The sequence below is a fragment of the Gossypium raimondii genome, chromosome 12 (genome assembly GCF_025698545.1).
Source record: "Gossypium raimondii isolate GPD5lz chromosome 12, ASM2569854v1, whole genome shotgun sequence".
Lineage (NCBI taxonomy): Eukaryota > Viridiplantae > Streptophyta > Magnoliopsida > Malvales > Malvaceae > Gossypium > Gossypium raimondii.
In genome coordinates, this window is record NC_068576.1 from 53,085,981 (window position 1) to 53,113,347 (window position 27,367).

A 27,367-nucleotide genomic window follows, 5' to 3' on the forward strand; every position below is an offset into this window, starting at 1 on the left:
AGGTTTTGGCAAATTTACGTTTCAAAATTTTAAGCCAACTTTTTTGTCTTCTTTTTGGTTGAAGTCGTTAATTAAGATGAATAAGAGCCTAAATCGAAGTTGTAAAAACTTATTAAAAATCAATTTTAAATTCATTTTTTCCCGATAATTTTAAGTAATCCATGAAAAATAAAATATGAGATAAAAAGATAATTAAAAATAAAAATAGTAGAATTCAAAAGGGATATTATTATAAATAAATTTAGTCAATTAATTTTTAGATATTTTTATTTTGATCCAATCATTAATTCACTAACGGAGTTTGGTCATGTCCACATAAGCAGTAATTTTACGCAATCAAAAAATGGGTTGAAATAATGTGCTTAGGGGAATGAGAAAACTTCGAAGAAAAACAGGAGCATTGCCCCTCCATCTTTGGTGAGGATCCATTGAAGCATGAAGATGTTGATCTTATATCAAGTTGGTATAGCCAAGCTGAGACAAATCTGACTAGCAATCCAAGTGAATATGGACATTTTCGCTCTCAGATAGATCTGGGTTCCAATTTAGTAAATGGCGATAATAATTTTGATGACTACTCCTGGGAATTTAAAGGAGAAAACCAGAATTCTTCACTCCGTTGTGGAGATTCATGTGAAAAGTAGACTATCAAAACAGAGTTAAATGATTATTTAGGAAAAACGATTTTTATAGAAAAATGATTAGAGGGTTTGGGGACAATACTGAAACATAGATGATGGGCATGTTTGGGAAATAATAGGATTAAAAAAACATCACCCATAAATGGTAATGAAACAAACCCCATCCCACTATGTTAAAAGTACCATTGTAATGCTAAGTAATCAAAATTGTTTGTATTTTAGTGATTTCATTTTAAAACATATATGTGTATTTTTAAAATATTTGTATGGCTATGCCTCATTTCTTCTAATTTTATTTTAAATATATAAACTTGTAATGATCATGTTTCTACACTACCATTACCAATTTGTTTCCATCAAATTAATTTTAAAATTGAATTATATACTATAAAAATTAATAATTTTGTCAAATACAAGGATCAGAAAATAATACAAAATGTCAAACTCAAACATCAAATAATACAATTTTTATAATACTTTCTGCCAAGTTTTTGTTTATTTAAATCTATCCTAAAAACACATTACATTTTTTTATATTTTATTTTACCACACTAATGATCTTAACCCAACTTTATATCTGATTTCCAGTTTCTGGTTACAGCGCGTGGCCCCCAGATTTGGATTTGGATCCCTGGATTCTGTAAAACCCCGCTGGGTTTTCAACTTGGCTGGCTTAACAAAAATAGAACAATCATTGAACAATGTGGACACAACATCTGCATAGAAATATAATTATGATATTCCCATCAAAAGTAAACCTATTGGTTGAAGTAATTTCACCTATGGCGATATTAAAATTAGATCTGTAGGCTTATTTGTGTGGTAATATAACATATGCATTGTATAACAAAAAGTCCTTAATTGTTTTCCATCTTTATGATCAAGTCCCTAGCATGATACACTCTTAAGGTACACCACATAGTTACTGTACAATCGCTACTTTGATTTTGCAAGTTCATAGCTAATACAGAAATGGTGCAATGCTATTTGTAATTTTGTTTAATGCCTGCTATATATATTTAGTTAATTCAAACAATGATTCCATTTAATCAACACATAGTATGTAATTTTGAAATGGTTCCGCATTGAGACGTGGGAATGGACAAGTCATATTATAAATTTATAATATGTGGGAAAACAGATTTCATAGGAAAAAGGAAAGCAGAGAAAGCAATTTCACCCTTTGTTTGCCCTTCATTGATGAACATAAAAATGGCTTAGCACCAATAATCACACACACACACACACACACACACCACATTCTGATTCTCTCATGATTTAGCACCAATCCTAAAATGACGAGGAGGAAATGCATATTTGTTCAAAATGTTTGCTTCAGCAACAAACCCACAATCCATTATTCAACTGTTCAGAGTTCCAGAAGTAAAATGAAACACATGGGGAGACAAGTGACAACAAGAACCGTACAATTGCTCATACAGATCTACCTATGGTTCTCCACCAAGCTCCACTCGCAGGTTGTCATATGGATATACTTTAGGTGCCTGGTTAACAGTTGGAAAAAAAAAAAAAACAGTATAAGTATCAAAATATGTTCCCAACAAATAACACAACTCTAGGGGCGTGCTTTGTTGCAGAGAAAAGTAAAACAATGGATGGAAAAAGGAAGTGAAAAACTGAAAACAAAATAATTTGAATGTACTTGATACAAAAGAAAAGTGAGAGGAAAGAAATTAAAAAAAACATTTACTATTTTCAATCCAAATGCATAAAAATAAATCATTCCAAACTGGAATGAAAGAGGGGGGAAATGAGAAAATCTAAGTTAAGTATACGCATATTTACCAGATTAAACGTTTTTTTTTTTTTAAATTCCTCTAATTTTTCGATTCTACCAAGGAATGAATGGAAGAAAATTAATTTTCCTTTCCATTTCTCCATCTTTCTTGCCAAGCACACTAATGGAAAGAAAAATATATTTTTTCTATATTTCTACCCTTCAATTTTTCATCTTTCCTTTCCTTTCAACCTTACCAAGCAAAGCCAAAGATTATAACAAACTAATTAGTCCTTGCAAGCAAACACAATATTAAACCAAATTTAACAAATGCATATCAAATATACTGCTGTCCAGAGCAATGTCATGCTGAGTACCTCTCCAGAGAGATTATGTTCTGCTATTTATCAAACAAACCACTTGAGATATCCAAGGTGGTGAGATGGTAAGTACTTTCGCATCCCTCATGTATAGGAACAAAAGGAAACTATCCTACAAGGGTTTTTTTGCAAACCCCAAAATACATTGTCAACTTTGCTAACTCAACATTTGATGAAGGCAGACAGCCAAAAGCAGTCTCCATTCCAAAGGCAAGGGTTCATTAGAAAAAGAAGCTAGGAGAACCAAAGACATGGATCTTAAATCATAAACTTGAGCAAAGTTCTTAGAGCTATAAAAGATTGTTGAAAACAGGCTAGAGTCCTGAATCGTCTACAAAGAAAGATATTCTGTTCTAACGTGTGTAGTTAGTATAATTCAGATAACCGATCCCCAATCCTCTGATCGCCACTGACTTGAGCATGAGATTCAGTTTTTCTAAGCAGACAAACAGAGCGACACTATGGTACCATGGCATTTGATTCAATAATATCCTCTATTTCTACCTTTTCCAATTTGGGGTATACCAAAAATCGTCACCAAAGCTACAAAATGATATCACTCGCATAAAGAAACTTAAGAGCTATAAGGAAAATTGAACTGAACCAAGGCAAAATCAAACAATCAAGCCATTGTTTTTTTTACTTACAAATGGAATCTTAGAGGCTTTATCATTCCACCAAGCTAAGAATCCCAACGATGCAAAGAAGCTCAAACCACCACACATCCAAGCCAATGCCTCATACTATTCTCAGAGACATAAAATAAAAAATCAAACATAAGAATAAACAAGGTAGGGAAACAGAATCTCAATTTCTTTAATTAATCCAAAATCCCGCAACGATAATCACAAAATGGACCTTAAAAATTCGAAAAATTTATTACCTTTCCGACAGTATCAGCGATTCGATCTATGCAAGGTTCTGGGAAGGCAGTTCCATTGTCCCAAATTAGCTCGTCATTTACAGAAAGCTGAAGCGTCAAAAACAATGTGAAACTATTTTAGGGTTTTGGGTGAATTGTTTTAATATAGTCAAGGAATAAATCAGGAAAACAATAGATTGATTAAGCTTACAGGCTTGTCGGGCACAATATGTTTGCCAACAGGGAGACCCATGCCGGAACGGAGACGGAGAGAGGAGGCAGCGGAGCGTGAAACGATGCCGTTTCCGCCCATGAGCTTTGATGCTACATTGCTCAATCTTCCTGCCATTTTTTTTTCTTCGCTTTCTCTAGAACCGAACGGTAGTTTCCTTTTGGGTAAGTTAATGTATGGTAGTGTTGGGTCTTGATATCACCCAACCCGATAGGCCCATCAGTGGTATTAGGGAATAAACAAAATGGAACGGGCTCGTTGTCCTTCAATATGGACCTGTTTATGTACAAGAGATCATAATCATACTACAGCAATAGTTGTATAAAAAATTAATGGTCGACTTGAGATTATGAAATAAGAGGAGCACTGAGCCTGAGCCATCATAAAATCGATTAAAAAAATATTTGAATCAGATTTAAAATTTTATTTTTATTTTTATAAATTATAAAATAAATCTTTATACTTATATTATTTATTTTTCTTATTTTCTTCTTTTTATGATTTTTAAATATTTACAACATTTAAAAAATTAATTTTATAATTGTTGAATTGAGAATTGAGAATTGATAGTTTAACCAAAATCAGTTGTATAATGACATATGACATTCAACATGTCATCCATGAAAGCAAATAAAATTTAAAGAGATATACATTTTGACATCCATTTGTTGACAAAGTAATGAAAAAATTTAAAAAAAAATTTGACAAAAATGGACCGAAGTCCATTACCTCAATTAAAATGAATTAAGAATTATACAATTATGAATATCATTTGGACACTCCATACCGAAAGACAAGTTACACTCGTTATTCAAGGTAAGCTTACAAAGGTTATTCCCCACTTTATTTCTATCGCGCCCAATTCACTTAACATCGGCTTTGACGAAAGCTCAATCATGCCTCTAATTTCTTTGATCCGATGGCCCAAGACTGTAATGTCCTCATGGTGTTTTCGAAAATTGTTGACTAAGCTCGCACAATCAGACTTGAAGATAAACCTTATTGAAGTTAAACGGGCAGGCCAAAGTGATGCCCTCACTTAGCTCCGCCCACTTTGTAGTCATATGATCCCTTTATAACTTGCATTGCCACCAAAAGCGAAACCATTATTATCACGAATAATAGCCCCAAATGAAAAAGATAAAGTTAGCAGGGTAGATTACCAGTAGCACACGATAGACATCAAATTGAACAATTTTTTTATATAGATACCACACTATAAATTGGGTACAAATTCAGGATCAAATATGAAACTATAACCCACCAACTTTTAATGCTTGTTAAAATAACAAGCTTTATCTCATCATCTAATTTCCAAGATTATTAGAATAAAAAAGGTTAAAAACCAAATACTAGTAATAAAATAAAAGGTCATTTTACAATCTAGTTAATTAAGTGATCGCATCTTTTTTCTTAATTATCGGATAATTTAATTGAAAATGTAATTAAGAGGACACTAATTAGTCGATTATCCGGTCTTAAAATGAAAGAAACAATTTAGTGATATAATATTCCAAGAATAGTCTCCCAAATCATATTCATTAGGAATTGCAAATCTAATGAAGATGATGATTTGCAATTTTTAGATTTATATCTAAATATCATCCAAAATGAGAAAAAAAGCTGATCACAGACAAAGTCGTATGCAAAGGTATCGTGAGATGCACAGATTGAAATAATTATATCCATAACATTTTATTTCATGGTCATAAATGAAAAAAAAATCTCTGATTACATAAATAACCAGAATCGCGAAATTGGAAAGGAAGGTGATAACCATTAGCCATCCCGTCCATAAAAACATTATTCGCACAAACGATGATTCATGCATGACAAAAAAAGACCTAGACTAGACCGTTTGCCCAAGCAGATAAACGAGGAGATAATGACAAGAATAGTGAGAGCGGTTTCGTTAGCAGTAGTAGGTTCTGGTTGGCCGACATCCACAGCCATTGAGCAGTAGCTCCAGTTGAACGGTAGGGTCGGCTTCAACGAGACCCAAGTTATTGGCCTTGACGATAGCGCAAAGGCAAAGCGCCGCTTTAAGAGCTACCAAATGTTGAATGTGGGTGCAGCATGGGCTATCTTTGGCAAGACTTCCCCCGGGCCTCAACACGTTGACGCAAACATTCACGTTATTCTTTGGGCATTCGGAATGTTTAAAAATGTTAGCGTTGGCCACTGAGAAAAAGAGCAGGTTAAGGGAGAGAAGTAGGATTGCTGAAACCTTGGAAGCCATTTATCAAAGGAAACACAAATTGAACTTAATTAGTGCAAAGGTTGGTCGAGCTGAAGAAAAACGTTGAGTTCAGAGAGGCTTTTTATAGATGGGAGGTAGGGAACAGTTTGGGTTTTGAAAAAACAAATACAAAATGGTGTCCCAATATGGCCAATTTCGAATCACGATCTTCGATAGGCTTTAGATGCTTTGATTTTCGTTTTTTAATAATTTCCCTAGGTTTTGTTTTAGGTTAAGCTAAGATCATGCATTATTTTAGGATGAAAGCATTTGCATTGCTAAACTTACGGCTAAACCTATGCTTTACGCCCAACTCCTGATGGTCAGCAGAACCAGCGAGGAAAGTGTATACTAGGTTGTTAAAAACGAGATGACCATCACTGGACCTAGCTAGTTGAAGTCAGGTATAAAACTATTTAAATTAATATGCCTGTCAATTAAATTAGAGCTAACCTATACAATACATGTATAAATTTACTTGAGCAGTAAAACCAGATGTTATGAAAATTAGATAAGTGTTGTATTTGCGTCTAATTTATGTGAAAAGCCTAACATCTACTTTCACTAGATTATTATGAGTTCATCGATCTTTTGTCGGACATATAAAAGTATGGCGACTGGTGAGGGAAAAAAAACATAATGGTGTGTATATGAGTAAAATATATATGTATATATAGGTTAGATACGTTTGAGTGTTTTATGTTTATATATAATATCAGTTAAAACACATTTTTAAATAAACGGTGTCGAGTAATGAAAAAGAACATCGGCAGCAGAGTACCTGACATGATATTCATCTCTGATTACAAAAGTTTAGATAGGTTAGATCTTTACACACCATCGAGCATCTGCAAAAGAATATGCCTTGTGGCAACACGTCGGTCGATCCTTTATCGACTCAGATTCGATGTTATTAAAAGCAACGTGATGGTAAGCATAGGTGTAGCCGTAAAATTTGTAATGCAAATGCTTTCGTCCTACTCCTAAATCTGTGCTTTGTCGTTAGCGAAATCTAACATTGTCTGTCACCATGCTTAAAAAAACTCGAATATCGTGATCCGGGCCAACAACTCGTTTGACTTGGGTACATAAAAATCCCCATAAGCACTCCAGATCGACCACATTTTGGTATTTTTAATACCCAAACTGTTCCTTACCTCCCATCTATAAAAGCCTGTTTGAAGTCAACGGTTTTTCATTCACTCAGCATTTGTAATTAATGTTTTGACTCGAATCTCCACACAAGTTAACTCCAATTTGTGTTTCCTTTGACAAATGGCTTCCATGGCTCAGCAGCAACTGCCCTACTTGTCTCCCTCAACCTGCTGTTTTTCTCAATGGCCAACGCTGATATTACTACACTAACCCAATCACCAAACTATAACGTGAATGTTTGCGTTGACGTGTTGAGGCTCGGGGCAATTCGTACTAAAGATGGCCCAACGTTGCAGCCTCATTAAAAATTCGATTGCTCTTGATGCAGAGCTTTGCCTTTGCGCAATCGTCAAGGTCAATACCTTGGGTCTTGTAGACGTCGACGCTACCGCTCAACTGGAGCTACTGCTTAATGCCTGTGGATGGCATCCAACCAGAACCTACATCTGTTAATCAAACCGTTTTTGCTACTAATAATTGCTGCCCCTATTATCTACTCTTTTTCTGTTTGGGCAATGGTGTAGGTCTTGGTTGTCATGCATGAAAAATCGTTTCTACGAAGGGTTGAGGTTTTGGTTATATATGTAATCAGAATTTTTTTCATCTATGAGTACTAAATAAATCAAATATAATTGTTCCAAACAACCTTTCCATAGTGATCACTTTTCTTCCCCATTTTGGATGATATTTGGTTGATACCTATGCACCAATGCTTTGAAAAAACTGTAAAAATTGCATCTTAATGTTGTATTAGATGTTTTGAATCAACTAAAAACTATAAGATCGTATATACTACATCTGTGATAAACTGAAGTGATAACAAACAAGACTAACATGTGAATACAATAAACCAGAACCTGATCACTAAGAATCAAACTTAAAGTCAACTTGAATATAAAAATTATAAATAATTCAAACTTTAAACAATATGATACTAGATTCAGGCCGTTCTTAACATTTTTTGGCCCTAGCTAAAACAATTAATTAGGCCCTTTTTTTTAAATTACAAAATGTAATATAATAGAAGTTAAAAAAATTTTGAGATCTTAGGAGATGAAGTATTTATGGTGAAAAATTGGAAGCTTTAGTCATTTAATTAATTTATTTTAGTCTAAATTTTTTTCCCACATTAAAAGCTGAAAAAATATTCTTTTTGAGCCCATTTCAACCCTAGGCCCTAGGCGGCTGCACTCTCAAATAACCACAAAGTCGGGCCTGACTAGACTTAAAACATTTTAGTGAAATTGGTGTATTTCGAGGTTTTTTGTTGTGAAAAATAAATACAGCTCAGATAATCAACATTAACATGATTGAAGTCATCTAGATGAAATCTTTTATTAGCCGTAAACCAATTCTTTTGTCTCATACCGCCTTAACGATCTTGTCTGCGAGTTTATTATATTCTCGAGAAATAAAATGAAGATTCCATTGTCTTAGAAACTTCAATAATGTATGGATTCTCCTTACCAAAGTAGAATTGAAATTTCTGCTTATTCCATCCTAAATTATGTTAATATGTTTGAATTAAAACTCTCTCAAACCCCTGATGTAACACAAGTTTCAACCCATTGAAGATATCTCAGAGTTTATTTTATCATATAAAAATTAATATCAATTTTCAAAAAAATTATAGTTCTTACGGAGTATAAAGGAAGTTAAGAGACGTAATAATATTTTACTTAAATGGAGTGTTGTAGAGATGGGAACAGAAATCGTAACAGACTCTAAAAATAAATATAATTTGATTTCTTTATAATAAGCTGTTAATGCAATTTGATGTAATTTTGTAGCTAATCATTGCTTCTTTAAGTAATACAATCGAACAATTATTTAAAAAACTTATAAAAATATCATCAATAAAAGAAAGGATATTATTTTCACAAAAAAATATATTATGGATAGTAGAAGTAAAAACCTCAACAAACATATCAATAAACAGAGTTAAAATTTATGATATCATTAATAGCGAATATTGTAGTCTCATTCAGGGTTTAGTTTATTTGAAAAGGGATACTAAATCGAGATATTTAGATAGTTTACGAAATATAAATTATTGGGTTTTTAGTATGTTTATTTCATATTTTGTTGGAACGAGAACAATCTTTTTGTTTGGGCCACCAGGAGCATTTGGTCTCTTTAATGTTAATTATTTGTGGCCTATAAGATTCTGACTTATTTAGCATAACAACAATTTGGTTAACTAGGACTCTCAAGTGTTTTAATCAATTCTTGTAATGACCATGAATTTATTGGATAATGATTGAGTTATTATTCTGATCTTTTAGAGTATTTTTGGAGAACTTGTGACGACCATGCTTGTAGTGTCACTTAAGTGTTTTTTTAGTGTTTTTGTCGACAACTTTATTGTTTTGTTGTGGTTATTTTGTGATTTTTTTTAGGTATTATTTGGAGAGGTTTATTAATTGTATTGTGGGGTATTTAGGTGAGTGATTTGTGACAATTGGAGTCGGTGTTAGAGCTGCAATTACTTTTTGTGTAAGGGTAGATTGGCCTCAAGCCAATAGGTGATCCGAACAATTCTTGAATAAAATTATTCACTGCACAAGGCTCCGCCAATGTAAGATCATTGTGACTGAATTACATGATTAAATGCTAAAATTACATATTTTATATAATTAAATTGGTTAATTTATGAGAGTGCACCACTGATTTTTCCATGTTTATATTGAATTTTGTGCAGGGGTAAAATTTGGGGTCAAATAGACGAAAAAAGAAACAATTGGGCTAGATTGAAGAAAGGAGCAAAGAAGGCGGGCCAAAGCAGAATTTTTCCAAGATGTAATTAGCTGAAATTTTATGTTGACTTAGTGGGAGATTATGTAGGGATTTTTATATCATGAAATATTTTATTTCCTTGATTTTCTATGATTAGTGGCTCTTAATTTAGCAAGGCCACTAGTATAAATAGGGGGCTACATTGTTCATTTATTCATCAAGTCATTCATTGAGTGTTTTTTTTCATCAAGCCTTTCATCAAATGTTTTTCATCAAGTTATTAATCAAGTTTTTAATTACCAAGTTTTCTTTTATTAAGTTTTGCATCAAGTTCTTTTTAAGCTTTTCATCAAGTTTTTAATCATTAAGTTTTTCAATTAAGCTTTTATCTCTTGCAATTCAATCTTTTCTTTCCTTTTTGCAAATTTAGTTGCTGACATTAATTCCTTATATTTTTCCATCTATTAGTTTCCAACCTTGCGTCACCTTCACCCACCGACTTACTTTCATCTCTTTTTCATTTATTCAACCTTCTCCAATTTATTCAACTCCAACATGCCCCAAACCTTAGTTAACTAAATCCATTTTCTGCTTTAGGTCGGAGTTATCCTCGTCAAGATCCGTGAGTTACGAACTCAAGCAATTTAACTCCTAAAATCCAGTGCTTATTATTTCTCCGGATTAAGAGTATGATTTTGTCAACTCGCAAAGTCAAATCAACACTAAGTCAAAAAAGGCGTCGTTTGATTTAGTGTGGTTAGACGTACAGTTAGAATTCTGAAAGAATCGATTGTCTAATCGGTTTTCTGTGAACACATTGGCGTGCCAAGTGGAGATTATTGTTTGGTTCCGTCAAGGGAAGTAGTAATCGGATTTAAATATCCCACGCGGTTGAGGACATTGGTTTGAGCTAGGCTCTTCTAAAACGCAAAGCTGCCGGAGTTCTAAATCACAAACGTTTCATTGGTTGTTCGATCGGTAAGGGTCAGTTATAGGATGTTCCATAACTAATTTACACAATGAAGAGCTGGTGTCCGAGGCGTCCTTGGTAGCTATAACTAGCCTATTGGAAAAGAGGAGTTCATCTAATTTCGAGGATCGATTCAAAGACAAGAAAAACCCGTGCCTAAAGCTGAGCTTAGTTTAATTAATTTTTCTTGAGATTTATTTAACTGTTTTTATTAATTTATTTTCAGCTTTTACTTTTCACGCATTTTTTTCCTGTTTATTTCAGGTTTCAGGTTTTTAATTTTATCCTCCCCCCAAATTTCTTAGGCACGACAACTGCCCAGACACGAATCTAGTCGAGAAAGAGAAACAATTTTCAGTAAACCCAGTCTCTGAGGGATCGACCCTACTCCCTATATTACTTTAATTGCAAATTAGGTGTAGGTTTATATTGGTGGACTCGACACCCATCAGTTTTGGTGTTGTTGCCGGGGACTGGCAACACTCACAATTGTTTAAATCGTCTTCATGACCAGATCTTCATCCAGAGATCTCAAATACGACCTAGAGATCGAGAAATCGACACGAGCACGACGAAAAGAGACAGAAGCTCTTAAACGTGCAAGTAAAGCAGAAGTTGAGCAAGGACAAGGGATCCTAGAATCCGACGTCGAAAAGTTGAGCCAAGCAATTCGTACAGAGGCAATTCGACGTGGGAAACAAGTCGAAGTGGTTGAACCTGAGGCCGAACCACTTCTTGAAACAAAAGAAGCAGAAGACAACCTTGGTGAACCAGAAAGGATGGAAAATCGAACCATTCGTCGACTAGCCGCTGCTCCCAACGAGCAAACACCGTTATGCATCAACTATCCAATTAGAGGAACCTCGTTCGAGTTAAAATCAAGACTGATTCACCTTTTGCCCACTTTTCGAGGCTTGAAGAACGAAAATCCACACACTCACTTGAGAGAATTCCACATGGTCTGCTCAAGCATGAAACCTCAGGGAGTAACCGAAGATGATATTAAACTTCGGGCCTTTCCTTTTTCTTTAGTTGATACAGTAAGAGAATGGATATTTTACTTACCTCCCGGTTCTATTACAACATGGGATGACTTATCTCGTGTATTCCTTGACAGATTCTTTCCAGCATCGCGAGCAGCTGAACTTAGGAGAGACATAGTTGGAATTTGCCAATTGGAAAGTGAATCGCTCTATGACTATTGGGAGCGGTACAAAAAACTGTGTGCAAGTTGTCTTCAACACGATTTGACCGAACAATCACTTATTCAATATTTCTAAGAGGGTTTACTCCCTATGGAAATGAAGATGATTGATGCTGCTAGTGGAGGGGCGCTTGTCAATATGACTCCTCATAGGGCAAGAGAACTAATATCCACCATGGCGGTAAATTCTCAACATTATCGGCTGAATTTAGAACCCACAAGAAGGGTTAATGGGGTAAACGTTTCATCCTTAGAAGATAAATTGGATAAGCTTACTAATATTGTTCAATCTATGCTTACAGAAAAGAAGAATCTGACCTAACTGTGTGGAATTTGTACTACGTCTGAACATCTGACGAATTTGTGCCCAATCCTTAACGACAATTCAATGACACATATTGATGCTGTCGGAGGTTTTCCAAGACCCACGCAAAGACACTATGATCATTTCTCCAACACCTACAATCCCGGGTGAAAGAATAATCCCAACTTGAATTACGGAGCTAATCCTCGATATAATCCATCATACCAAACGAGACCTCTGCAATCACTGCCACAACAACCCAAGCCGAGCACATCTTTAGATAGGGGTGAGCATTCGATCGAATCGAATTGAATCGAATCGAAAATTTTTGAGTTAATCGAGTTTTCGAATCTCATTTTATCATCCTAACTTTATTTGAAGTTTTCTCGAATCGAGTCGAGTGAGATGGAATTCGAATCGAATCGAATCAAATATATTTGTTTGAGTTAAATTTTAAAAAATAATTTTGGGTCCTTGTAACCATTGCCATTCATCGTAATAAAATTTGTCCACGTTAATCAATTTTTTATTAACTTTCATCACTTCATAATTTATTTATTAATTTTTTATATACTGGTTAGCTTCTTTGCTTGCTTAGTTGTTTCAATTATCTTCAGATTCTTGTCACTATGTATTTTAGAATTAAAAATATATTAAATGTAAAAATATGATTTTTAATAAAAGTTATTTTAAAAATAAAATGTGAAATTGATATCAATATAAAATTTTAACACGAATATTTTATGGCATAATTAATAATTCAATTTTAATATAAATATTCAATATGACTAAACAATTCAATAATAAAAATAATATAAAATGTGAAATTTAATTTAATAATATAAATAGTAGATATAAATAAAATTATTACTATTTATGTTTAGTAATTTTTGGATAATTTTGATTTTTATTTGAGAGTAAAGGGTGAGAAGTAAAAGTTTAGGGAAAAATAAAAGTTTTGGAGAATAAAAGTTTGAGGGAAAGTAAATAGGGGAGTAAAATTTTGGAGGAAAATATTAAAAAAATTAGAGGGGAGGGTTTGGGATAGATGGGAGGTGGGATGGGAAGGAATAAAAGTTTTAGGGAAAAGTGGGAGGAGTAAAATTTTAGGAAAATAAAAGGTTTTGAGGGTTTTGGGAGTAAAATTTTGAGAAAAATAAGCGGAGAGTAAAATTTTGGTGGAAATGGATTTTGGGTAGATTGAGGGGTTGGGAGGAGGAGTAAAAGTTTTGGGGGGAAAGTGGGAAGGAGTAAAAGTTTTGAGGGAAAAGTAAAAAGGTTTGGGAGTTTAGGGTAAAAATGTAAAATATTATAGTTTGATATTCGAATTATTCGAATTATTCGAGTTATTCAAATTCGAAAACTCAACTCGATTCGAACTCAAAATTCGAAAAAAAATTCGAATTGATTCGAATATCTCGATTCGTTTAACTCGAAATTCGATTTTTTTTTCAATTTTTTCGAGTTGAATCGAGTTTTGCTCACCCCTATCTCTAGAAGCTGTTATGGAAAGACTTGTCGTCGATGCTGCAAAATATCAACAGAGGACAGACGCATCAATACAAGAGTTAACTAATCAAGTTAGTAAACTCTCAATGGCAGTTAATAGTTTGGAATCTCAAGGTAAATTACCTTCCTAGACAGAGCCGAATCCTAGGCAGAATGTAAGTGCAATAACTCTTCGTAGCGCAAAGGTTCTGGAAACAGTTCTAGACAAAAGTCATGGGCAAGACAAGGAATCGGAAAAGCAAATCTCTGATCTAAAAGTCAGACCGGAATCAGAAATTTCGAAACCAGTCGTGATGCCACCTCCTTTTCCAGGGAGGCTCGCAAAGGATAAGAAAGAGAATGAGGAAAAAGAAGTCCTCGAAACATTCAGGAAGGTGGAGGTAAATATCTCTTTGCTCGACGCTATCAAACAAATCCCTCGTTATGCCAAATTCCTCAAGGAATTGTGTACTAGTAAGAGAAGGTTAATAGGTAACGAAAGAGTAAATGTAGGAGAAAATGTTTCTGCAGTACTGCAAAAGAAAATTCTGTCCAAATACAAGGACCAATGTATGTTTGCTATTTCCTGTGAGATAGGTAATGTAGGCATTAAGAAAGCCATGTATGATTTAGGGGCTTCTATTAATGTTATGTCTTATTCTATTTATAAGTTGATTAATGCGGGTCCTTTAAAAGAGACAGGAGTAATAATCCAGTTGGCGGACAGGTCAGTCGTCTACCTCGAAGGGTTGCTTGAAGACGTCCTTGTTAAAGTTAACGAATTAGTTTTCCCTACAGATTTCTACATTATTAATATGGAGGACGATAACTCAACTAGGTCATCTGACATTTTTCTTGGAAGGCCGTTCCTAAGTACAGCAAGTGCAAAAATTGACGTGCAGAGTGGAACACTGACAATGGAGTTTGATGGCAAAATCGTGAAATTCAATGTCTACGAAGCTATGGGTCATCCTAACTCACTATTAAATATTTCTAGTATCGATATTATAGATTGTTTAACTCAAACTTATTCTAAATATCATGACTTTGATGAGTTGGAAACTGTCCTTTACAAAAGCATTGACATAGATGTTTTAAATCCTCTCGAGGAATTAACAATTATAGAAGATTCGTTGCGAGAAATTGTCAAACACTTGGGCACGCAACCATCGTTGATGAATCGAGGTAACCAATTTGAACTATTACCTTTCCATACTAAAATGTTGCCTTCGGTTTTGTAGCCACCAACTTTGGAGCTTAAAGCATTACCAAACTACCTTAAGTACGTCTTTTTGGGAGAGAAAGACACTTTACCGGTGATAGTGTCAAATAAACTAACCAAAGACGAGAATGAAAGTTTAGTTCGAGTTCTAAAAGATTATAAGGAAGCTATTGGTTAGACAATAGCCGATATAAAAGGGCTAAGTCCATCCAATTGTATGCACAAAATTTCCATTGAAGATAACACGAAACCAAAGAGAGATGCTCAGAAGCACCTTAATCCACCCATGTTGGAGGTAGTAAAGAAGGAGATCCAGAAACTGTTAGATACTAGAATGATATACCCGATCTCTGACAGTTATTCGGTTAGCTGGGTTCATGTCGTGCCCAAGAAAACTGGCGTGACAGTGGTGAAAAGCTATTCGGGAGAGCTGGTCCCTACTCGAGTCCAGAATAGATGGAGGGTTTGCATCGATTACAGAAAATCGAATGCAGCTACCCGGAAAGACCATTTTTCACTTCATTTCATCGATCAAATGCTCAAACGATTAGCTGTTAAGACCCATTATTTTTGTCTCGATGGGTACTCAGGATTTTTCCAAATTTCGGTAGTGCCGGAGGATCAAGACAAAACAATTTTTACATGCCTCTTTGGAACGTTTGTGTATAGACGAATGCCGTTTGGACTCTGTAATGCTCCGACCACTTTTCAGAGATGCATGGTGAGCATATTCTCAGATTATGTTGAGAAAATCATTGAAGTCTTTATGGATGACTTAAGGGTATACAGTAACTCTTTTAACGAATGTCTCAATAATCTTGCTAAAATATTATAGAGATGCCTAGAATTTAATCTTGTTTTAAATTATGAAAAATGTCACTTCATGGTTGACAAAGGATTAATTTTAGGTCATATAGTTTCTAAGGAAGGAATTGAGGTCGATAAGGCAAAAACGGATATTATTAACTCGCTACCTTACCCCACATCCGTGAGGGAGGTTCGTTCGTTTCTTGGCCATGCAGGATTTTACAAATGATTCATAAAAGACTTTTTGAAAATCGCTCAACCGCTTTGCAGTCTATTACAAAAGGATAAAGAATTTAAGTTTGACCAGACTTGTAAAGACGCATTTGACGTACTGAAGCAGAAATTGGTCTCTGCTCCTATAGTGCAACCACCAAATTCGAACTTCCCATTCGAAATCATGTGTGATGCAAGTGATTGAAGTGTGGGAGCTGTTCTTGGCCAAAGAATAGGGAAAGAGCCTCATGTTATCTACTATGCTTCGAAGACTATGGATGCTACCCAAAGCAATTACACAACCACTGAGAAAGAATTATTAGCTGTTATGTTTGCTTTAGATAAATTTAGATCTTAACTATTGGGAACTAAAGTGATTATCATTTCTGATCATGTAGCTTTGAAATATTTAATAGGGAAGAAGGAAGCAAAACCTCGACTGATTAGGAGGATTCTGCTCCTACAAGAGTTCGATTTTAAAATCTGGGATAAAAAGGGATACGAAAACTTGGTAGCTGACCATCTGAGTCGATTATCGATTCTAGTGGATGACACACCATTGAAAGACAACTTCCCAGATGAAAACCTATTTTCAGCAAATGCAATTCATCATTGGTACGTAGACATAGTAAATTATCTTGTTACAAGTATTATTCCTTCGGAATTACCAAGGTGAAAAAAGATAAGATAAAAAAGGATGCTCGGTATTACATCTGGGACGATCCTTACCTTTGGAAATATTACTCCAATTAGGTAATTCGACGATGTGTAGTAGAAACAGAGGTACAGTCTATCTTAACTTTTTGCCATTCTTATGCATGTGGAAGACACTTTGGACCTAAATGCACCACACATAAAATTCTCGAATGTGGACTATTTTGGCCAAACATATTTCGTGATGCCTTTTTATTTTGAAAAACTTGTGAAAGGTTCCAAAAAGTCGGCAACCTTAGTTGTCGAAATGAGATGCTCCTTACTCATATTCATATTTGCGAAATTTTCGATGTGTGGGGCATCGATTTTATGGGTCTTTTTATTTTTTCTTTCGGTAATTTTTATATACTCTTACTTGTTGATTACATTTCTAAGTGGATAGAGGCGAAAGCCACTCGCAATGATAATGCTAAGACTGTGGTTGACTTTCTTAAAAGCTTTATCTTTTCCAGGTATGGCACTCCACGAGCATTAATCAGTGACAGAGGAACTCATTTTTGCAATAAGCTCGTAAGTGCACTTATGGAGAAATATGGAGTGACTCAACGAATTGCCACTGCTTACCATCCACAGACAAATGGGCAAGCTGAAGTGTCTAATCGAGAAATCAAGTCCATTCTGGGAAAAACTGTTAAGCCTAACAGAAAGGATTAGAGTTTGAGACTAAATGACATTTTTTGGGCTTATAGGACAGCTTACAAGGGACCAATTGGCATGTCACCTTACCGACTCGTTTTCGGTAAACCGTGCCATCTCCCGATCGAATTAGAGCACAAGGCATTTTGGGCAGTTAAGCAGTGTAATATGGAGATGGAGTCTGCAGGAAAGTCTCGGAAGTTGGACATCTAAGAACTCGAGGAAATTAGAAATGATGCATATGAAAATACTCGAGTTTATAAAGAAAAGATGAAGGCGTTTCATGACAAGCTAATCACTAAGAAGCAGTTTTCAATAGGACAAAAAGTTCTCCTATACGACTCCACCTTAAAAATTTTTGCTGGTAAGCTTCAATCCAAATAGATAGGTCCATTCATTATAACTAATTTATTCTCGAATGGTGCAGTGGAAATTCAAAGTGAAAAAACCCGGAAGTGCTTTAAGGTGAATGGTCAAAGACTGAAACCCTTTTACGAGAATTTTCAAACACATACAGTTAAGGAGATTGTTCTCGAGGAGTCCAGAACTTGAATAACAGGTCGTCGAGCTAAAGACGTTAAACAAAGCGCTGTTGGGAGGCAACCCAAATATTTCCTTTATGCAAATAAAATTTTTGGAAAGGTAAAACGGAAAGTGAAAATGCATGTCGAGGATCGGTTTTGTCTAAGGAAAGACTTGGTACTTAAGAATGTCCATTGTGACTCACCTCTCTTTCCTGGGAACTTACCTAATGCATTTAACATGACTATTTTACTAAATCCCATAATCTTGGTTTTTAATAATTTATTTCTTGAATATTTAAGCATAGCATTAGCTAAGTTATAAATTCGAGAAATAAAAATTGCACATTTTTTTATTTTATTTTTCTTCTTCCTTCAATTTTATTTTATTTTGCAGGTAGACCTTCCAAGACAAAATTTAGGCTCTCATTGCAGCCCACAAAATTCCTTTAATTTCAGCCAAGTCCCAATCCACCCTCCACGATGTTGAAATACATGGGGAGTTTCTTTTTCTCTCTTTTTCCTACTTGTCTTTTACTTTTTATCCTTTATATAATTACATTAGGACAATGTAAAATAAGTAGGGGGAGGGGTATAAATATCGATTCGGTTTTATTTTGCTTATCTGTCATCGCTGTTTTTGCATGTTTTCGGTGAAAGGTAAAATTTTTCTTTTGATAAGTTGGGATGGTACACTTATGGTTTGACCTATTTAGCTATTTAGTTCTTTACACATAAAACTTTTCAATAACCTAGACTTAGTGGGTAAGAATTTTTTGGGAATTATGAGTTTGCTTGACTGCCTACCTTATATCACATGTCAATTTTCTGCCTTCTCATCTTTGAAAAAAAAAGAAATGAATAAATAATAATACTCCTCTGATACGAATGTTAAGAGTGAAAAATTGGGGTTGTACATAGGGCTGAGTAACCAAAACGTGGTGCTTGGGTTGCCATCACATCTCGCGTAAAAAGGTTCGTGTGGCTGTCCAATTTCTTTGCACTCACTCCGCTAACAAGCTATCACGAGTAGGGCGAAATAACCCGCCTAGAGACATCCAAATCGAGTAACTGGAACATGGTGCTTGGGTTGTCATCATGTCTCGCGTCAAAAAATTCGAAAATATCCTAAGTACAAAAATAATAAAATGAAGGGTAAGCCTATCAAGCTCTAATAAATTCTAAAATATATTTACTTACTTCTTAGGCTAGGTTATTTGAGATGTTAATGTGCTAGGATGAAATTGTTGAATTGTGCAAACCATGGGGGTCAAGTCCTATTTTGGAGAAAATTTTTCCTTTTGCAGATACATACAAAATGCTCGAGGACTAGCATAAGCTAAGTAGGGGGGATTTGATTAAATGCTAAAATTACATATTTTATGTAAGTAAATTGGTTAATTTATGAGAGTGCACCACTGATTTTTCCATGTTTATATTGAATTTTGTGCAGGGGTACAATTTGGGGTCAAATAAACGAAAAAAGAAACAATTGGGCTAGATTGAAGAAAGGAGCAAAGAAGGCGGGCCAAAGCAGAATTTTTCCAAGATGTAATTAGCTGAAATTTTATGTTGACTTAGTGGGAGATTATGTAGGGATTTTTATATCATGGAATATTTTATTTCCTTGATTTTATATGATTAGTGGCTCTTAATTTAGCAATGCCACTAGTATAAATAGGGGGCTACATTGTTCATTTATTCATCAAGTCATTCATTAAGTCATTCATTAAGTGTTTTTTTTCATCAAGTCTTTCATCAAGTGTTTTTCATCAAGTTATTAATCAAGTTTTTAATTACCAAGTTTTCTTTTATTAAGTTTTGCATCAAGTTCTTTTTAAGCTTTTCATCAAGTTTTCCATCAATTTTTTAATCATTAAGTTTTTCAATTAAGCTTTTATCTTTTGCAATTCAATCTTTTCTTTCCTTTTTGCAAATTTAGTTGCTGACATTAATTCCTTATATTTTTCCATCTATTAGTTTCCAACCTTGCGTCACCTTCACCCACTTACTTTCATCTCTTTTTCATTTATTCAACTTTCTCCAATTTATCCAACTCCAACATGCCCCAAACCTTAGTTAACTAAATCTATTTTCAGCTTTAGGTCGGAGTTAGCCTCGTCAAGATCCGTGAGTTACGAACCCGAGCAATTTAACTCCTAAAATCCAGTACTTATTATTTCTCTAGATTAAGAGTATGATTTTGTCAACTCGCAAAGTCAAATCAACACTAAGTCAAAAAAGGCGTCGTTTGATTTAGTGTGGTTAGACGTACAGTTGGAATTTCGAAAGAATCGATTGTCTAATCGGTTTTCTGTGAACACATTGGCGTGTCAAGTGGAGATTGTTGTTTGGTTCCGTTAAGGGAAGTAGTAACCGGATTTAAATGTCCCACGCTGTTGAGGACATTGGTTCGAGCTAGGCTCTTCTAGAACGCAAAGCTACTGGAGTTCTAAATCACGAACGTTTCTTTGGTTGTTCGATCGGTAAGGGTTAGTTATAGGACGTTCCATAACTAATTTACACAAGGAAGAGTTGGTGTCCGAGACGTCCTTGATAGCTATAACTAGCTATTGGAAAAGAGGAGTTCATCTAATTTCAAGGATCGGTTCAAAGACGAGAAAAACTCGTGCCTAAAGCTGAGCTTAGTTTAATTAATTTTTCTTCAGATTTATTTAACTGCTTTTTATTAATTTATTTTCTGCTTTTACTTTTCACACATATTTTTCCTGTTTATTTTAGATTCCAGGTTTTTAATTTTATCCTCCCCCAAATTTCTTGGGCACGACAATTGCCCAGACACGAATCTGGTCGAGAAAGAGAAACAATTTTCAGTAAACCCAGTCTCTAAGGGATCGACCATGCTCCCTATACTGCTTTAATTGCAAATTAGGCGTAGGTTTATATTAGTGAACTCGACACCCATCACTACAATAACAAATATTGTGTGTTAATTCTCTCATTACTTTTCTCTTTACGTTACTTTGTGTTTAACCTTTCTATTCGTTTCGTTACAAACAACAAAATTATTTTTCAAGTGCAAACCAAGTAACTTCTTCACAAGTTAAAAAACCAAGACTACCCAAATTGAATTAAAATCTATTTTTTTATCTAATTCATAATAAATTTAAATTTTAGATGTAAGAATATTTTATATTTAAAACAATAAAAGTAATTTAAATATATTATATAATAAATATTTTCAAAAAAATCTTATAATAGTTATTGATTATTTCTTATTTAGTAGAAAATGTATTATTTTTAAATATTTAAGAAAAGAAATTTATTTTGAATATTAATGTCATTATAGGTTTTTATCATATCTCTTCTTTTTGATACAATGCTTAGAATTACTCATAGCTCTTCCCTAACCCTCAAATGGGAGAGTAATGTGTTTTCGTCGTATTTTTTATTTGATCTTTAGTGCAATGGAGGTTTTCATCTACATGGTGAGATTAAATGTCTTAAGCATAATAACATTTAAGAAAGACATTATATACCAATTTTAATTTTGAGAAATCCCTCTACAATAACATCGAGGTTAATTAATAAAACATTAAAGTAACCTTAAATCTGCAACATTTACAACAGCATCAATATTAGCTAAGCTAATAGCACATCTTTGTTAAAGAAATTCCTCGGTCTCATGATGAAATTAGTTAAAGACTTTATATTATTCCGAAAAATGGAAGGCAAAGATATTGATAAGGCAATACAAATTAAGAGAAAACGAGGCCTTACCAATAATATAACAAAAAAACCCAAATTATATTAAACCGAAGAATAGACTAGAGATCACTTATGGCAGTGTTAATTAAACTTAAAGGGGCCTTTTTGTTGCTTACATTCCCAACTGGCTCTGAACTTCAAGAATAGTTTTAGCTGATTCCCTAAGCCTCTCCATCTCTTCATCCGTCAAATGGATATTGGTGACACCTAATACTCCTCCCCTGCCCAGCTGCGTCGGCAAGCTCAAGAAAACGTCACCATCGATGCCGTAAAAACCCTTTGCAAGGACCGAAACTGGGTGGATTTTCCTCTGGTCTCTAAGCAGGCTCCTAGCCAAGTTAGCGACCGAGTAGCCAATTGCCCATGACGTATACCCTTTCAGGCTAATCACCTCATATGCACTCTCAACAACTGCCTTGTGGATGTTCTCAAGCGTCTCTTTTTCGTAGGCAATTTGTTGTTTCTCTAGGAAGCTCAACACCGGCACTCCACCAATACTGATGGTAGACCACAGTGCAACCGAGCTGTCACCATGCTCACCAACTATGTAGGCCTGCAATTATTTTATAATGCTCACTAACTATTACATTAAATTTTAACTTTTAAAGTTTCGATTGAAAACGCAATAAAAAAGGTTCAACAACATATGAATGTCACGATCACGATAGCCTTCGAATGCCTTGAAAATTTTATGATATTTGAGAATTGAGAGTAATGGCTGCTTAAGAAATAATAAAATAAACTAAAGTTAGTGGCGTTATAGTGATTAATCTTTAAAAAAAAAAAATCACCCCACTAACAGAACAGGTATTACGTCTTTGGCATATTCCAAATGCCTTACTTTATAGTAGCCAGGAAAAAGACTTAATATTCTCAAAAAAAAAATAATATCAAACTGACCTGCACATCCTGAGCATTGACGTCCAAGTGATCAGCGATCAAGAACCGAAACCGGGACGAGTCCAAGTTCGTACCCGAACCGATGACCCGATTCGATGGGAATCCAGACATCTTCCAGGACACGTAAGTTAGCACATCCACGGGATTCGAAACAATCAAGAGAATCGAATCTGGTGAGTACTTTGCTAATGGAGGTATAATGTGCGAAAACAAAGCAACGTTCCTCTGCAGCAGGTTCAGCCTAGACTCGCCAGGGTTCTGACGGGCTCCTGCAGTGACGATACAAAGATCCGATCCAACGGTGACGGCATAATCAACGGAAGCAACAATCTTGGTACGTGGGAGGAAGGCAGCGGCGTGTTGGAGATCGAGCATTTCGCCACGGAGCTTGTCAGCCTTGGCGTCGATGAGGGCGAGTTCGTCGGCTAAGTCCTGAGTGAGGATGGTTTGGGCGATTGCCATGCCGACATTCCCAACTCCGATGACGGATACCTTGGTATGGCGCTTGGTGGAGGAAGGTGAGGCGGTATTTTGTATGGGCTTGAAGAAAGCCTGAGACAAGTCTAGACCGCCTGGACCCAAAGAAGAAGCTGAAGCACTGTGATGCATTGTAAATAATTGAAGATGCAATAAGTAAATTTGTTTATGGACTCCTTTCAGCCGTGCCAGTCAAGGATTTATAGATGGAAAAAGAAAAAAGGGGTTGAGTGGAGAAGAAGAATGTGAACAGCCTTATTTTCTGTAAGACGGTCCAATGACTTTCCCTTCTTTCTTTCTTGCGCATTTTTATTCCGTTTAATTCAACCTTCAATTCTCTTTAACCTAGTGTCGACGCGCTATTCCTTATCGAAGGTTCCATGCAACGCAAACCAGAATTCACAATCCTCCTCCACGTTTATATTTTGACTGTTGACTAGAAGTTTTTTCAGTTTTTAATTATTTGTTAATTGCTACACCTAAATTTCTGAATTTCATTTTTCAACCATTGTATTTTGACCGTTGCGTTCTTACTGTTCGATAAATGGAAAAATTAAATATTAAATTTAAATTATAAAATATAAAATATATTTGGTATTCTACTTGAAATTAAGTACAAAATGTAACTAAATTTTTGGTTAAATAATAATTTTTTGAGCAATCTCATTATAAGTCTTGGCCTTTTTTACATAATATTTAAGACTAAACATAGACCCTCCCAACTTATAAATAAGAGGATAATGCTGACAAAGACACATTTTTCTCGCTTAACGAATAATGTTAAAAGTAAAATGCTTAACGAATAATGTTAAAAGAATAAAAATGAAAAAATATTTTTAACTCTTTTCAATTTCATTTTTCAATGAGTTATCAAATAAGTCCTTATTTTTAAAGTATTCTTATTTTTCTATAATATAATTTCACATTTAAATTGTACTAATTATTTTTATTTTATATCTACCTATTTCATTACCTGTGTTAAATAATTTTATTCTCTAATATTATTAGATAGTATAAATGTTATTTTATTATCCCCAAATTTATAAAGTCTTTAAAATTTCTCAACTAAAACACGAGGTTTAATTGCGGGGGAAATTGATATTCTCTAAATTACAGGGACTGATGGTGCAGGCAAAGATAGACGGGTATGCCTCCTACGATGATAATCATGATGGAACCGACACATGGCGTCTTGAATGTTGTTATAGTCGGTGCATGTCGCGTCACGTGGTGCGGGCTCCTGCTACCGTACTAAATTTCATTCCCTCCAAAATCCGTGGGCAGTGAGAATGAACGAATCTGCTTTTGATATTTTATTATATTTTGCTTAAACGAATCCCGGTGTAAACGCATGAAAATAACGCTAATCTCAACTTTTTAGACTACATTTAAATTTAAATTTTGATTTGAAAATAATCAGTATTAGGGTGAGTATTTAATTGAGTCAAGTTAAATCGAGTCAATTTTTTTAAATTAATTAAGTTGACGAATCTTATTTTAGCAACTAAACTCAATATGAAATTTTTCCCAAATTGAATCAAACCGAGTCAAATCAAGTCGAGTTAACAAATTATATTATTTATCCTTAATGTTACATTTACATGAGCCGATTATTTAACTAGTAGATGAAGTACAAGATTATTTAACTACATAAATAATATAATGGTTTTGCTTTTTAATTTAATGGGTAAACATTCATCAAAACGACGTAATTTTGTATTTTCTTATTCGGGTTTTCGAATAACTCGAATTGTGTAATTCATATTTGAGTTAAACCGAAAAACTTAATTTTTTATTTGAGTTGATCCGAATGAATCGAATAACTTAAACTATTTAATTCAAAATTTAAATTTTTTATCAAATTTTCTTAATCGAATCGAGTTTTGCTCACCCCTAATCAATATTACAGCAAATCAATCTGAATTACTAAAAGCAGTTTAGTGAGTCTTTAACAAGGACAAAATGTGTGCTAATGTCGTAATTTTTAGGTACTGATTACCACAATATTTCATTTCCTATTCTTACGGCTTTTTGTAACATTGGAAGAAAGTTCAAACCGGCAACCTAATTTGAGTTCTAGATAACTAATAACGTACCACGAAATTGCATTTAAGACATTGAAGTTTTCAAATATTATTTAGTTTTGATAAAAATTAACCATTTGTGGGCAATAGAAATTTCCCAGGATATTCGTAATAGAGGACTTTCAACTGCTCCCCATTTCTACAACATCATCATATTTTCTTGGTGGACAAGCCTAACTTTTGCCAACCAACTGGTCTTAGAACATGAAAAAACTAGGGGCTCTTCTCATTTCAACTATCCCGAGATGTATTCTCTATCACTTTATAAGGAGAAAAATCGTCTGCCTTCCTTTTCTTCTGTTTCATTTTAATAAAAGGGAAGAGCAAAAGTTTATGATGATTAGTTAAAGTATTTAATCTCTATATTCAGCCTAAATTAATATTGTAAATTTTAGTTTTGTATTTTTTGAATTTTGAGATTTTAGTCTTCATTTAAATGATAGTAGTTAAATTTTTATACTAATAATGTATTATATGTAAAGTTATACATTTATTTTATATTTTCCAATCGAATCATTCTAATCCCTATATTTTTTAATTTCAACATTTAATATGTTCAAATAGTAAATTATCATAACAATATAACAAAATTTAATAACAATAGTTTGGTCATAACAGACAACAAAACTTTTTTTTCAACCCTTCTCAAGGATTGGCTCATGCAAACCTTTAGGGAGACTGTGGTGTTACATTTTCAAGTGCCATGGAGTATGTTATTTACTGCTATATTATGGGTTTGTAGAAAGATAGAAATGACAATTTCTAATGTCAGATTGTCACTCGCGGTCAATATATTAGAGTATGCTCTCTCTTTTGCTAAGGATATTCATAAGGCAATGTTCTCAAATGTTTCTCGCATCTTACAAGGATCACTTTGGGTTTAGTGGAAAAAGCTACCTGCCAAGGTTTGTATTTTAAACACGGATGAGGTTGTTAAAGGTCGATCCAAATTGGCTTCGGTGGGGGATAGTACATAAACAAATGGGCAGCTGGATTAAGGGCTTTATGCTGAAAATTGGGACATCAAACAACAAACAAGTTGAGCTCTGAGGCGTTCATTAAGGACTACGGCTCGCGAAAAATTTGGGCATCTCCAAACTAATAGTTGAACTGGATGCTTCACTTGTGGTACGTTTCTTGACTAGGCCACTTGATGACGATCACTGTATGACACCTTGATTACAGATTGTGTGAAGTTCATAAAGGAGGGGTGGATGCTCGAAGTGAGACATGTACTAAGGAAGGGAAACATGTGCGTCGACCACCTAGCCAATTTAGCACAGGACATAGCAGTTGGGGTGGTTCTTCTAGGCTCTCCACCCGCAAGCATTTACCTTTTTATGCTAGCTGATGCTTGTGGAAGAGGAATAGTCGGAACTTAGTTTGTCTTCTATTTCACTTTGTACAAAAAAAAAAAAAAAAACAGTTTCACTCATTACTAAAATTTAAAATTTTAAAAAGTAATAATACTAAAACTGACCAACTTAACTTATGCATAGTACATGGATTATGTAACAGCCTGATTAGTGTAGACCGTATCGAAATGTTGTTTGGTGAATTACCCGTTAAATGTTTAGGTGGTGTATTGCGTGGATTTGACAATATGCTCGATTGCGGAATGCCTCGTTGGAATTTGCCATTTGAAAAACTCTAGGTTTTGGCGGACTCTTTTGTGAGATCATCCTCCAACTCCGATACTTTGGGCAAACTTGTTAGTTCGCGGATCGATAGACTTGTTTTCCGTGTTTTAGCGTGAAAACGATGGCTCGATGAGTATCGTTAGAATTTAGTTGAGACCTAGTTGGAATTGCACTAGAGTAGTGTAGATGACAGTTTGATGTGTTTAGGTAGCTGAATGACTTGTTTAGTTACCTTGTCTAGTGAACAAGCAGCGTTTCACAACTTATAAGGTTGTTTAGTGGTAGTAGTTGTGTTTGATAGAAAAGATTGTCGATAAAAGTAATGTATAGCTATGATAATGGGTAGGAAAATTAGTTTCTTTTTCATTTCTTGCTAGCACGTTTGTAAGCAAACTCTTAAGTTCTCTATTTTTCATTAAGAAAACAATGAAGGTTTTTGGTAGCTAGCCAATATTCCATTGTTAAGTACCAACTT

At 34.5% G+C, this 27,367-nt stretch overlaps 4 protein-coding genes across 4 annotated transcripts; 1 reads left to right on the forward strand and 3 right to left on the reverse strand.

The window, feature by feature from the left end:
- Window positions 1-1,807: 1,807 nt before the first annotated feature.
- On the reverse strand, window positions 1,808-4,012 carry LOC105765135 (NADH dehydrogenase [ubiquinone] 1 beta subcomplex subunit 8, mitochondrial). The gene is made up of 4 exons (XM_012584086.2): window positions 3,833-4,012; window positions 3,643-3,729; window positions 3,407-3,502; window positions 1,808-2,146 (listed from the first exon to the last, which is right to left on the reverse strand). Exons 1-4 carry the CDS (start codon window positions 3,968-3,970, stop codon window positions 2,090-2,092), a joined length of 378 nt encoding a protein of 125 aa, XP_012439540.1. The 5' UTR covers window positions 3,971-4,012; the 3' UTR covers window positions 1,808-2,089.
- A 1,753-nt stretch (window positions 4,013-5,765) lies between these two features.
- LOC105762270 (putative lipid-binding protein AIR1) lies at window positions 5,766-6,092 on the reverse strand. The gene has a single exon (XM_012580148.1). The coding sequence runs from the start codon at window positions 6,090-6,092 to the stop codon at window positions 5,766-5,768; it is 327 nt and encodes a 108-aa protein (XP_012435602.1).
- A 6,162-nt stretch (window positions 6,093-12,254) lies between these two features.
- LOC105762271 (uncharacterized) lies at window positions 12,255-17,559 on the forward strand. The gene is made up of 5 exons (XM_012580149.1): window positions 12,255-12,392; window positions 14,102-15,134; window positions 15,411-15,959; window positions 16,608-16,806; window positions 17,358-17,559. Exons 1-5 carry the CDS (start codon window positions 12,255-12,257, stop codon window positions 17,557-17,559), a joined length of 2,121 nt encoding a protein of 706 aa, XP_012435603.1.
- A 4,158-nt stretch (window positions 17,560-21,717) lies between these two features.
- On the reverse strand, window positions 21,718-23,491 carry LOC105765136 (L-lactate dehydrogenase B). Its single transcript, XM_012584087.2, has 2 exons — window positions 22,692-23,491; window positions 21,718-22,344 (listed from the first exon to the last, which is right to left on the reverse strand). Exons 1-2 carry the CDS (start codon window positions 23,298-23,300, stop codon window positions 21,904-21,906), a joined length of 1,050 nt encoding a protein of 349 aa, XP_012439541.1. The 5' UTR covers window positions 23,301-23,491; the 3' UTR covers window positions 21,718-21,903.
- Between the last annotated feature and the right edge of the window lie 3,876 nt (window positions 23,492-27,367).

Bases quoted from the DNA above. Each gene is read 5' to 3' on its own strand.
- LOC105765135 (XM_012584086.2), bottom strand. From the start codon at position 3,970: ATGGCAGGAAGATTGAGCAATGTAGCATCAAAGCTCATGGGCGGAAAC. The intron at 3,730-3,832 runs GTAAGCTTAATC...TTGACGCTTCAG, and splicing joins ATATTGTGCCCGACAAGCCT to CTTTCTGTAAATGACGAGCT. The intron at 3,503-3,642 runs GTAATAAATTTT...CTCTGAGAATAG, and splicing joins TCGCTGATACTGTCGGAAAG to TATGAGGCATTGGCTTGGAT.
- LOC105762270 (XM_012580148.1), bottom strand. From the start codon at position 6,092: ATGGCTTCCAAGGTTTCAGCAATCCTACTTCTCTCCCTTAACCTGCTC.
- LOC105762271 (XM_012580149.1), top strand. From the start codon at position 12,255: ATGAAGATGATTGATGCTGCTAGTGGAGGGGCGCTTGTCAATATGACT. The intron at 12,393-14,101 runs GTAAACGTTTCA...TTACCTTCCTAG, and splicing joins CCACAAGAAGGGTTAATGGG to ACAGAGCCGAATCCTAGGCA. The intron at 16,807-17,357 runs GTACGTAGACAT...TATCTTTTCCAG, and splicing joins GCAAATGCAATTCATCATTG to GTATGGCACTCCACGAGCAT.
- LOC105765136 (XM_012584087.2), bottom strand. From the start codon at position 23,300: ATGCATCACAGTGCTTCAGCTTCTTCTTTGGGTCCAGGCGGTCTAGAC. The intron at 22,345-22,691 runs GTCAGTTTGATA...AAATAATTGCAG, and splicing joins TCAATGCTCAGGATGTGCAG to GCCTACATAGTTGGTGAGCA.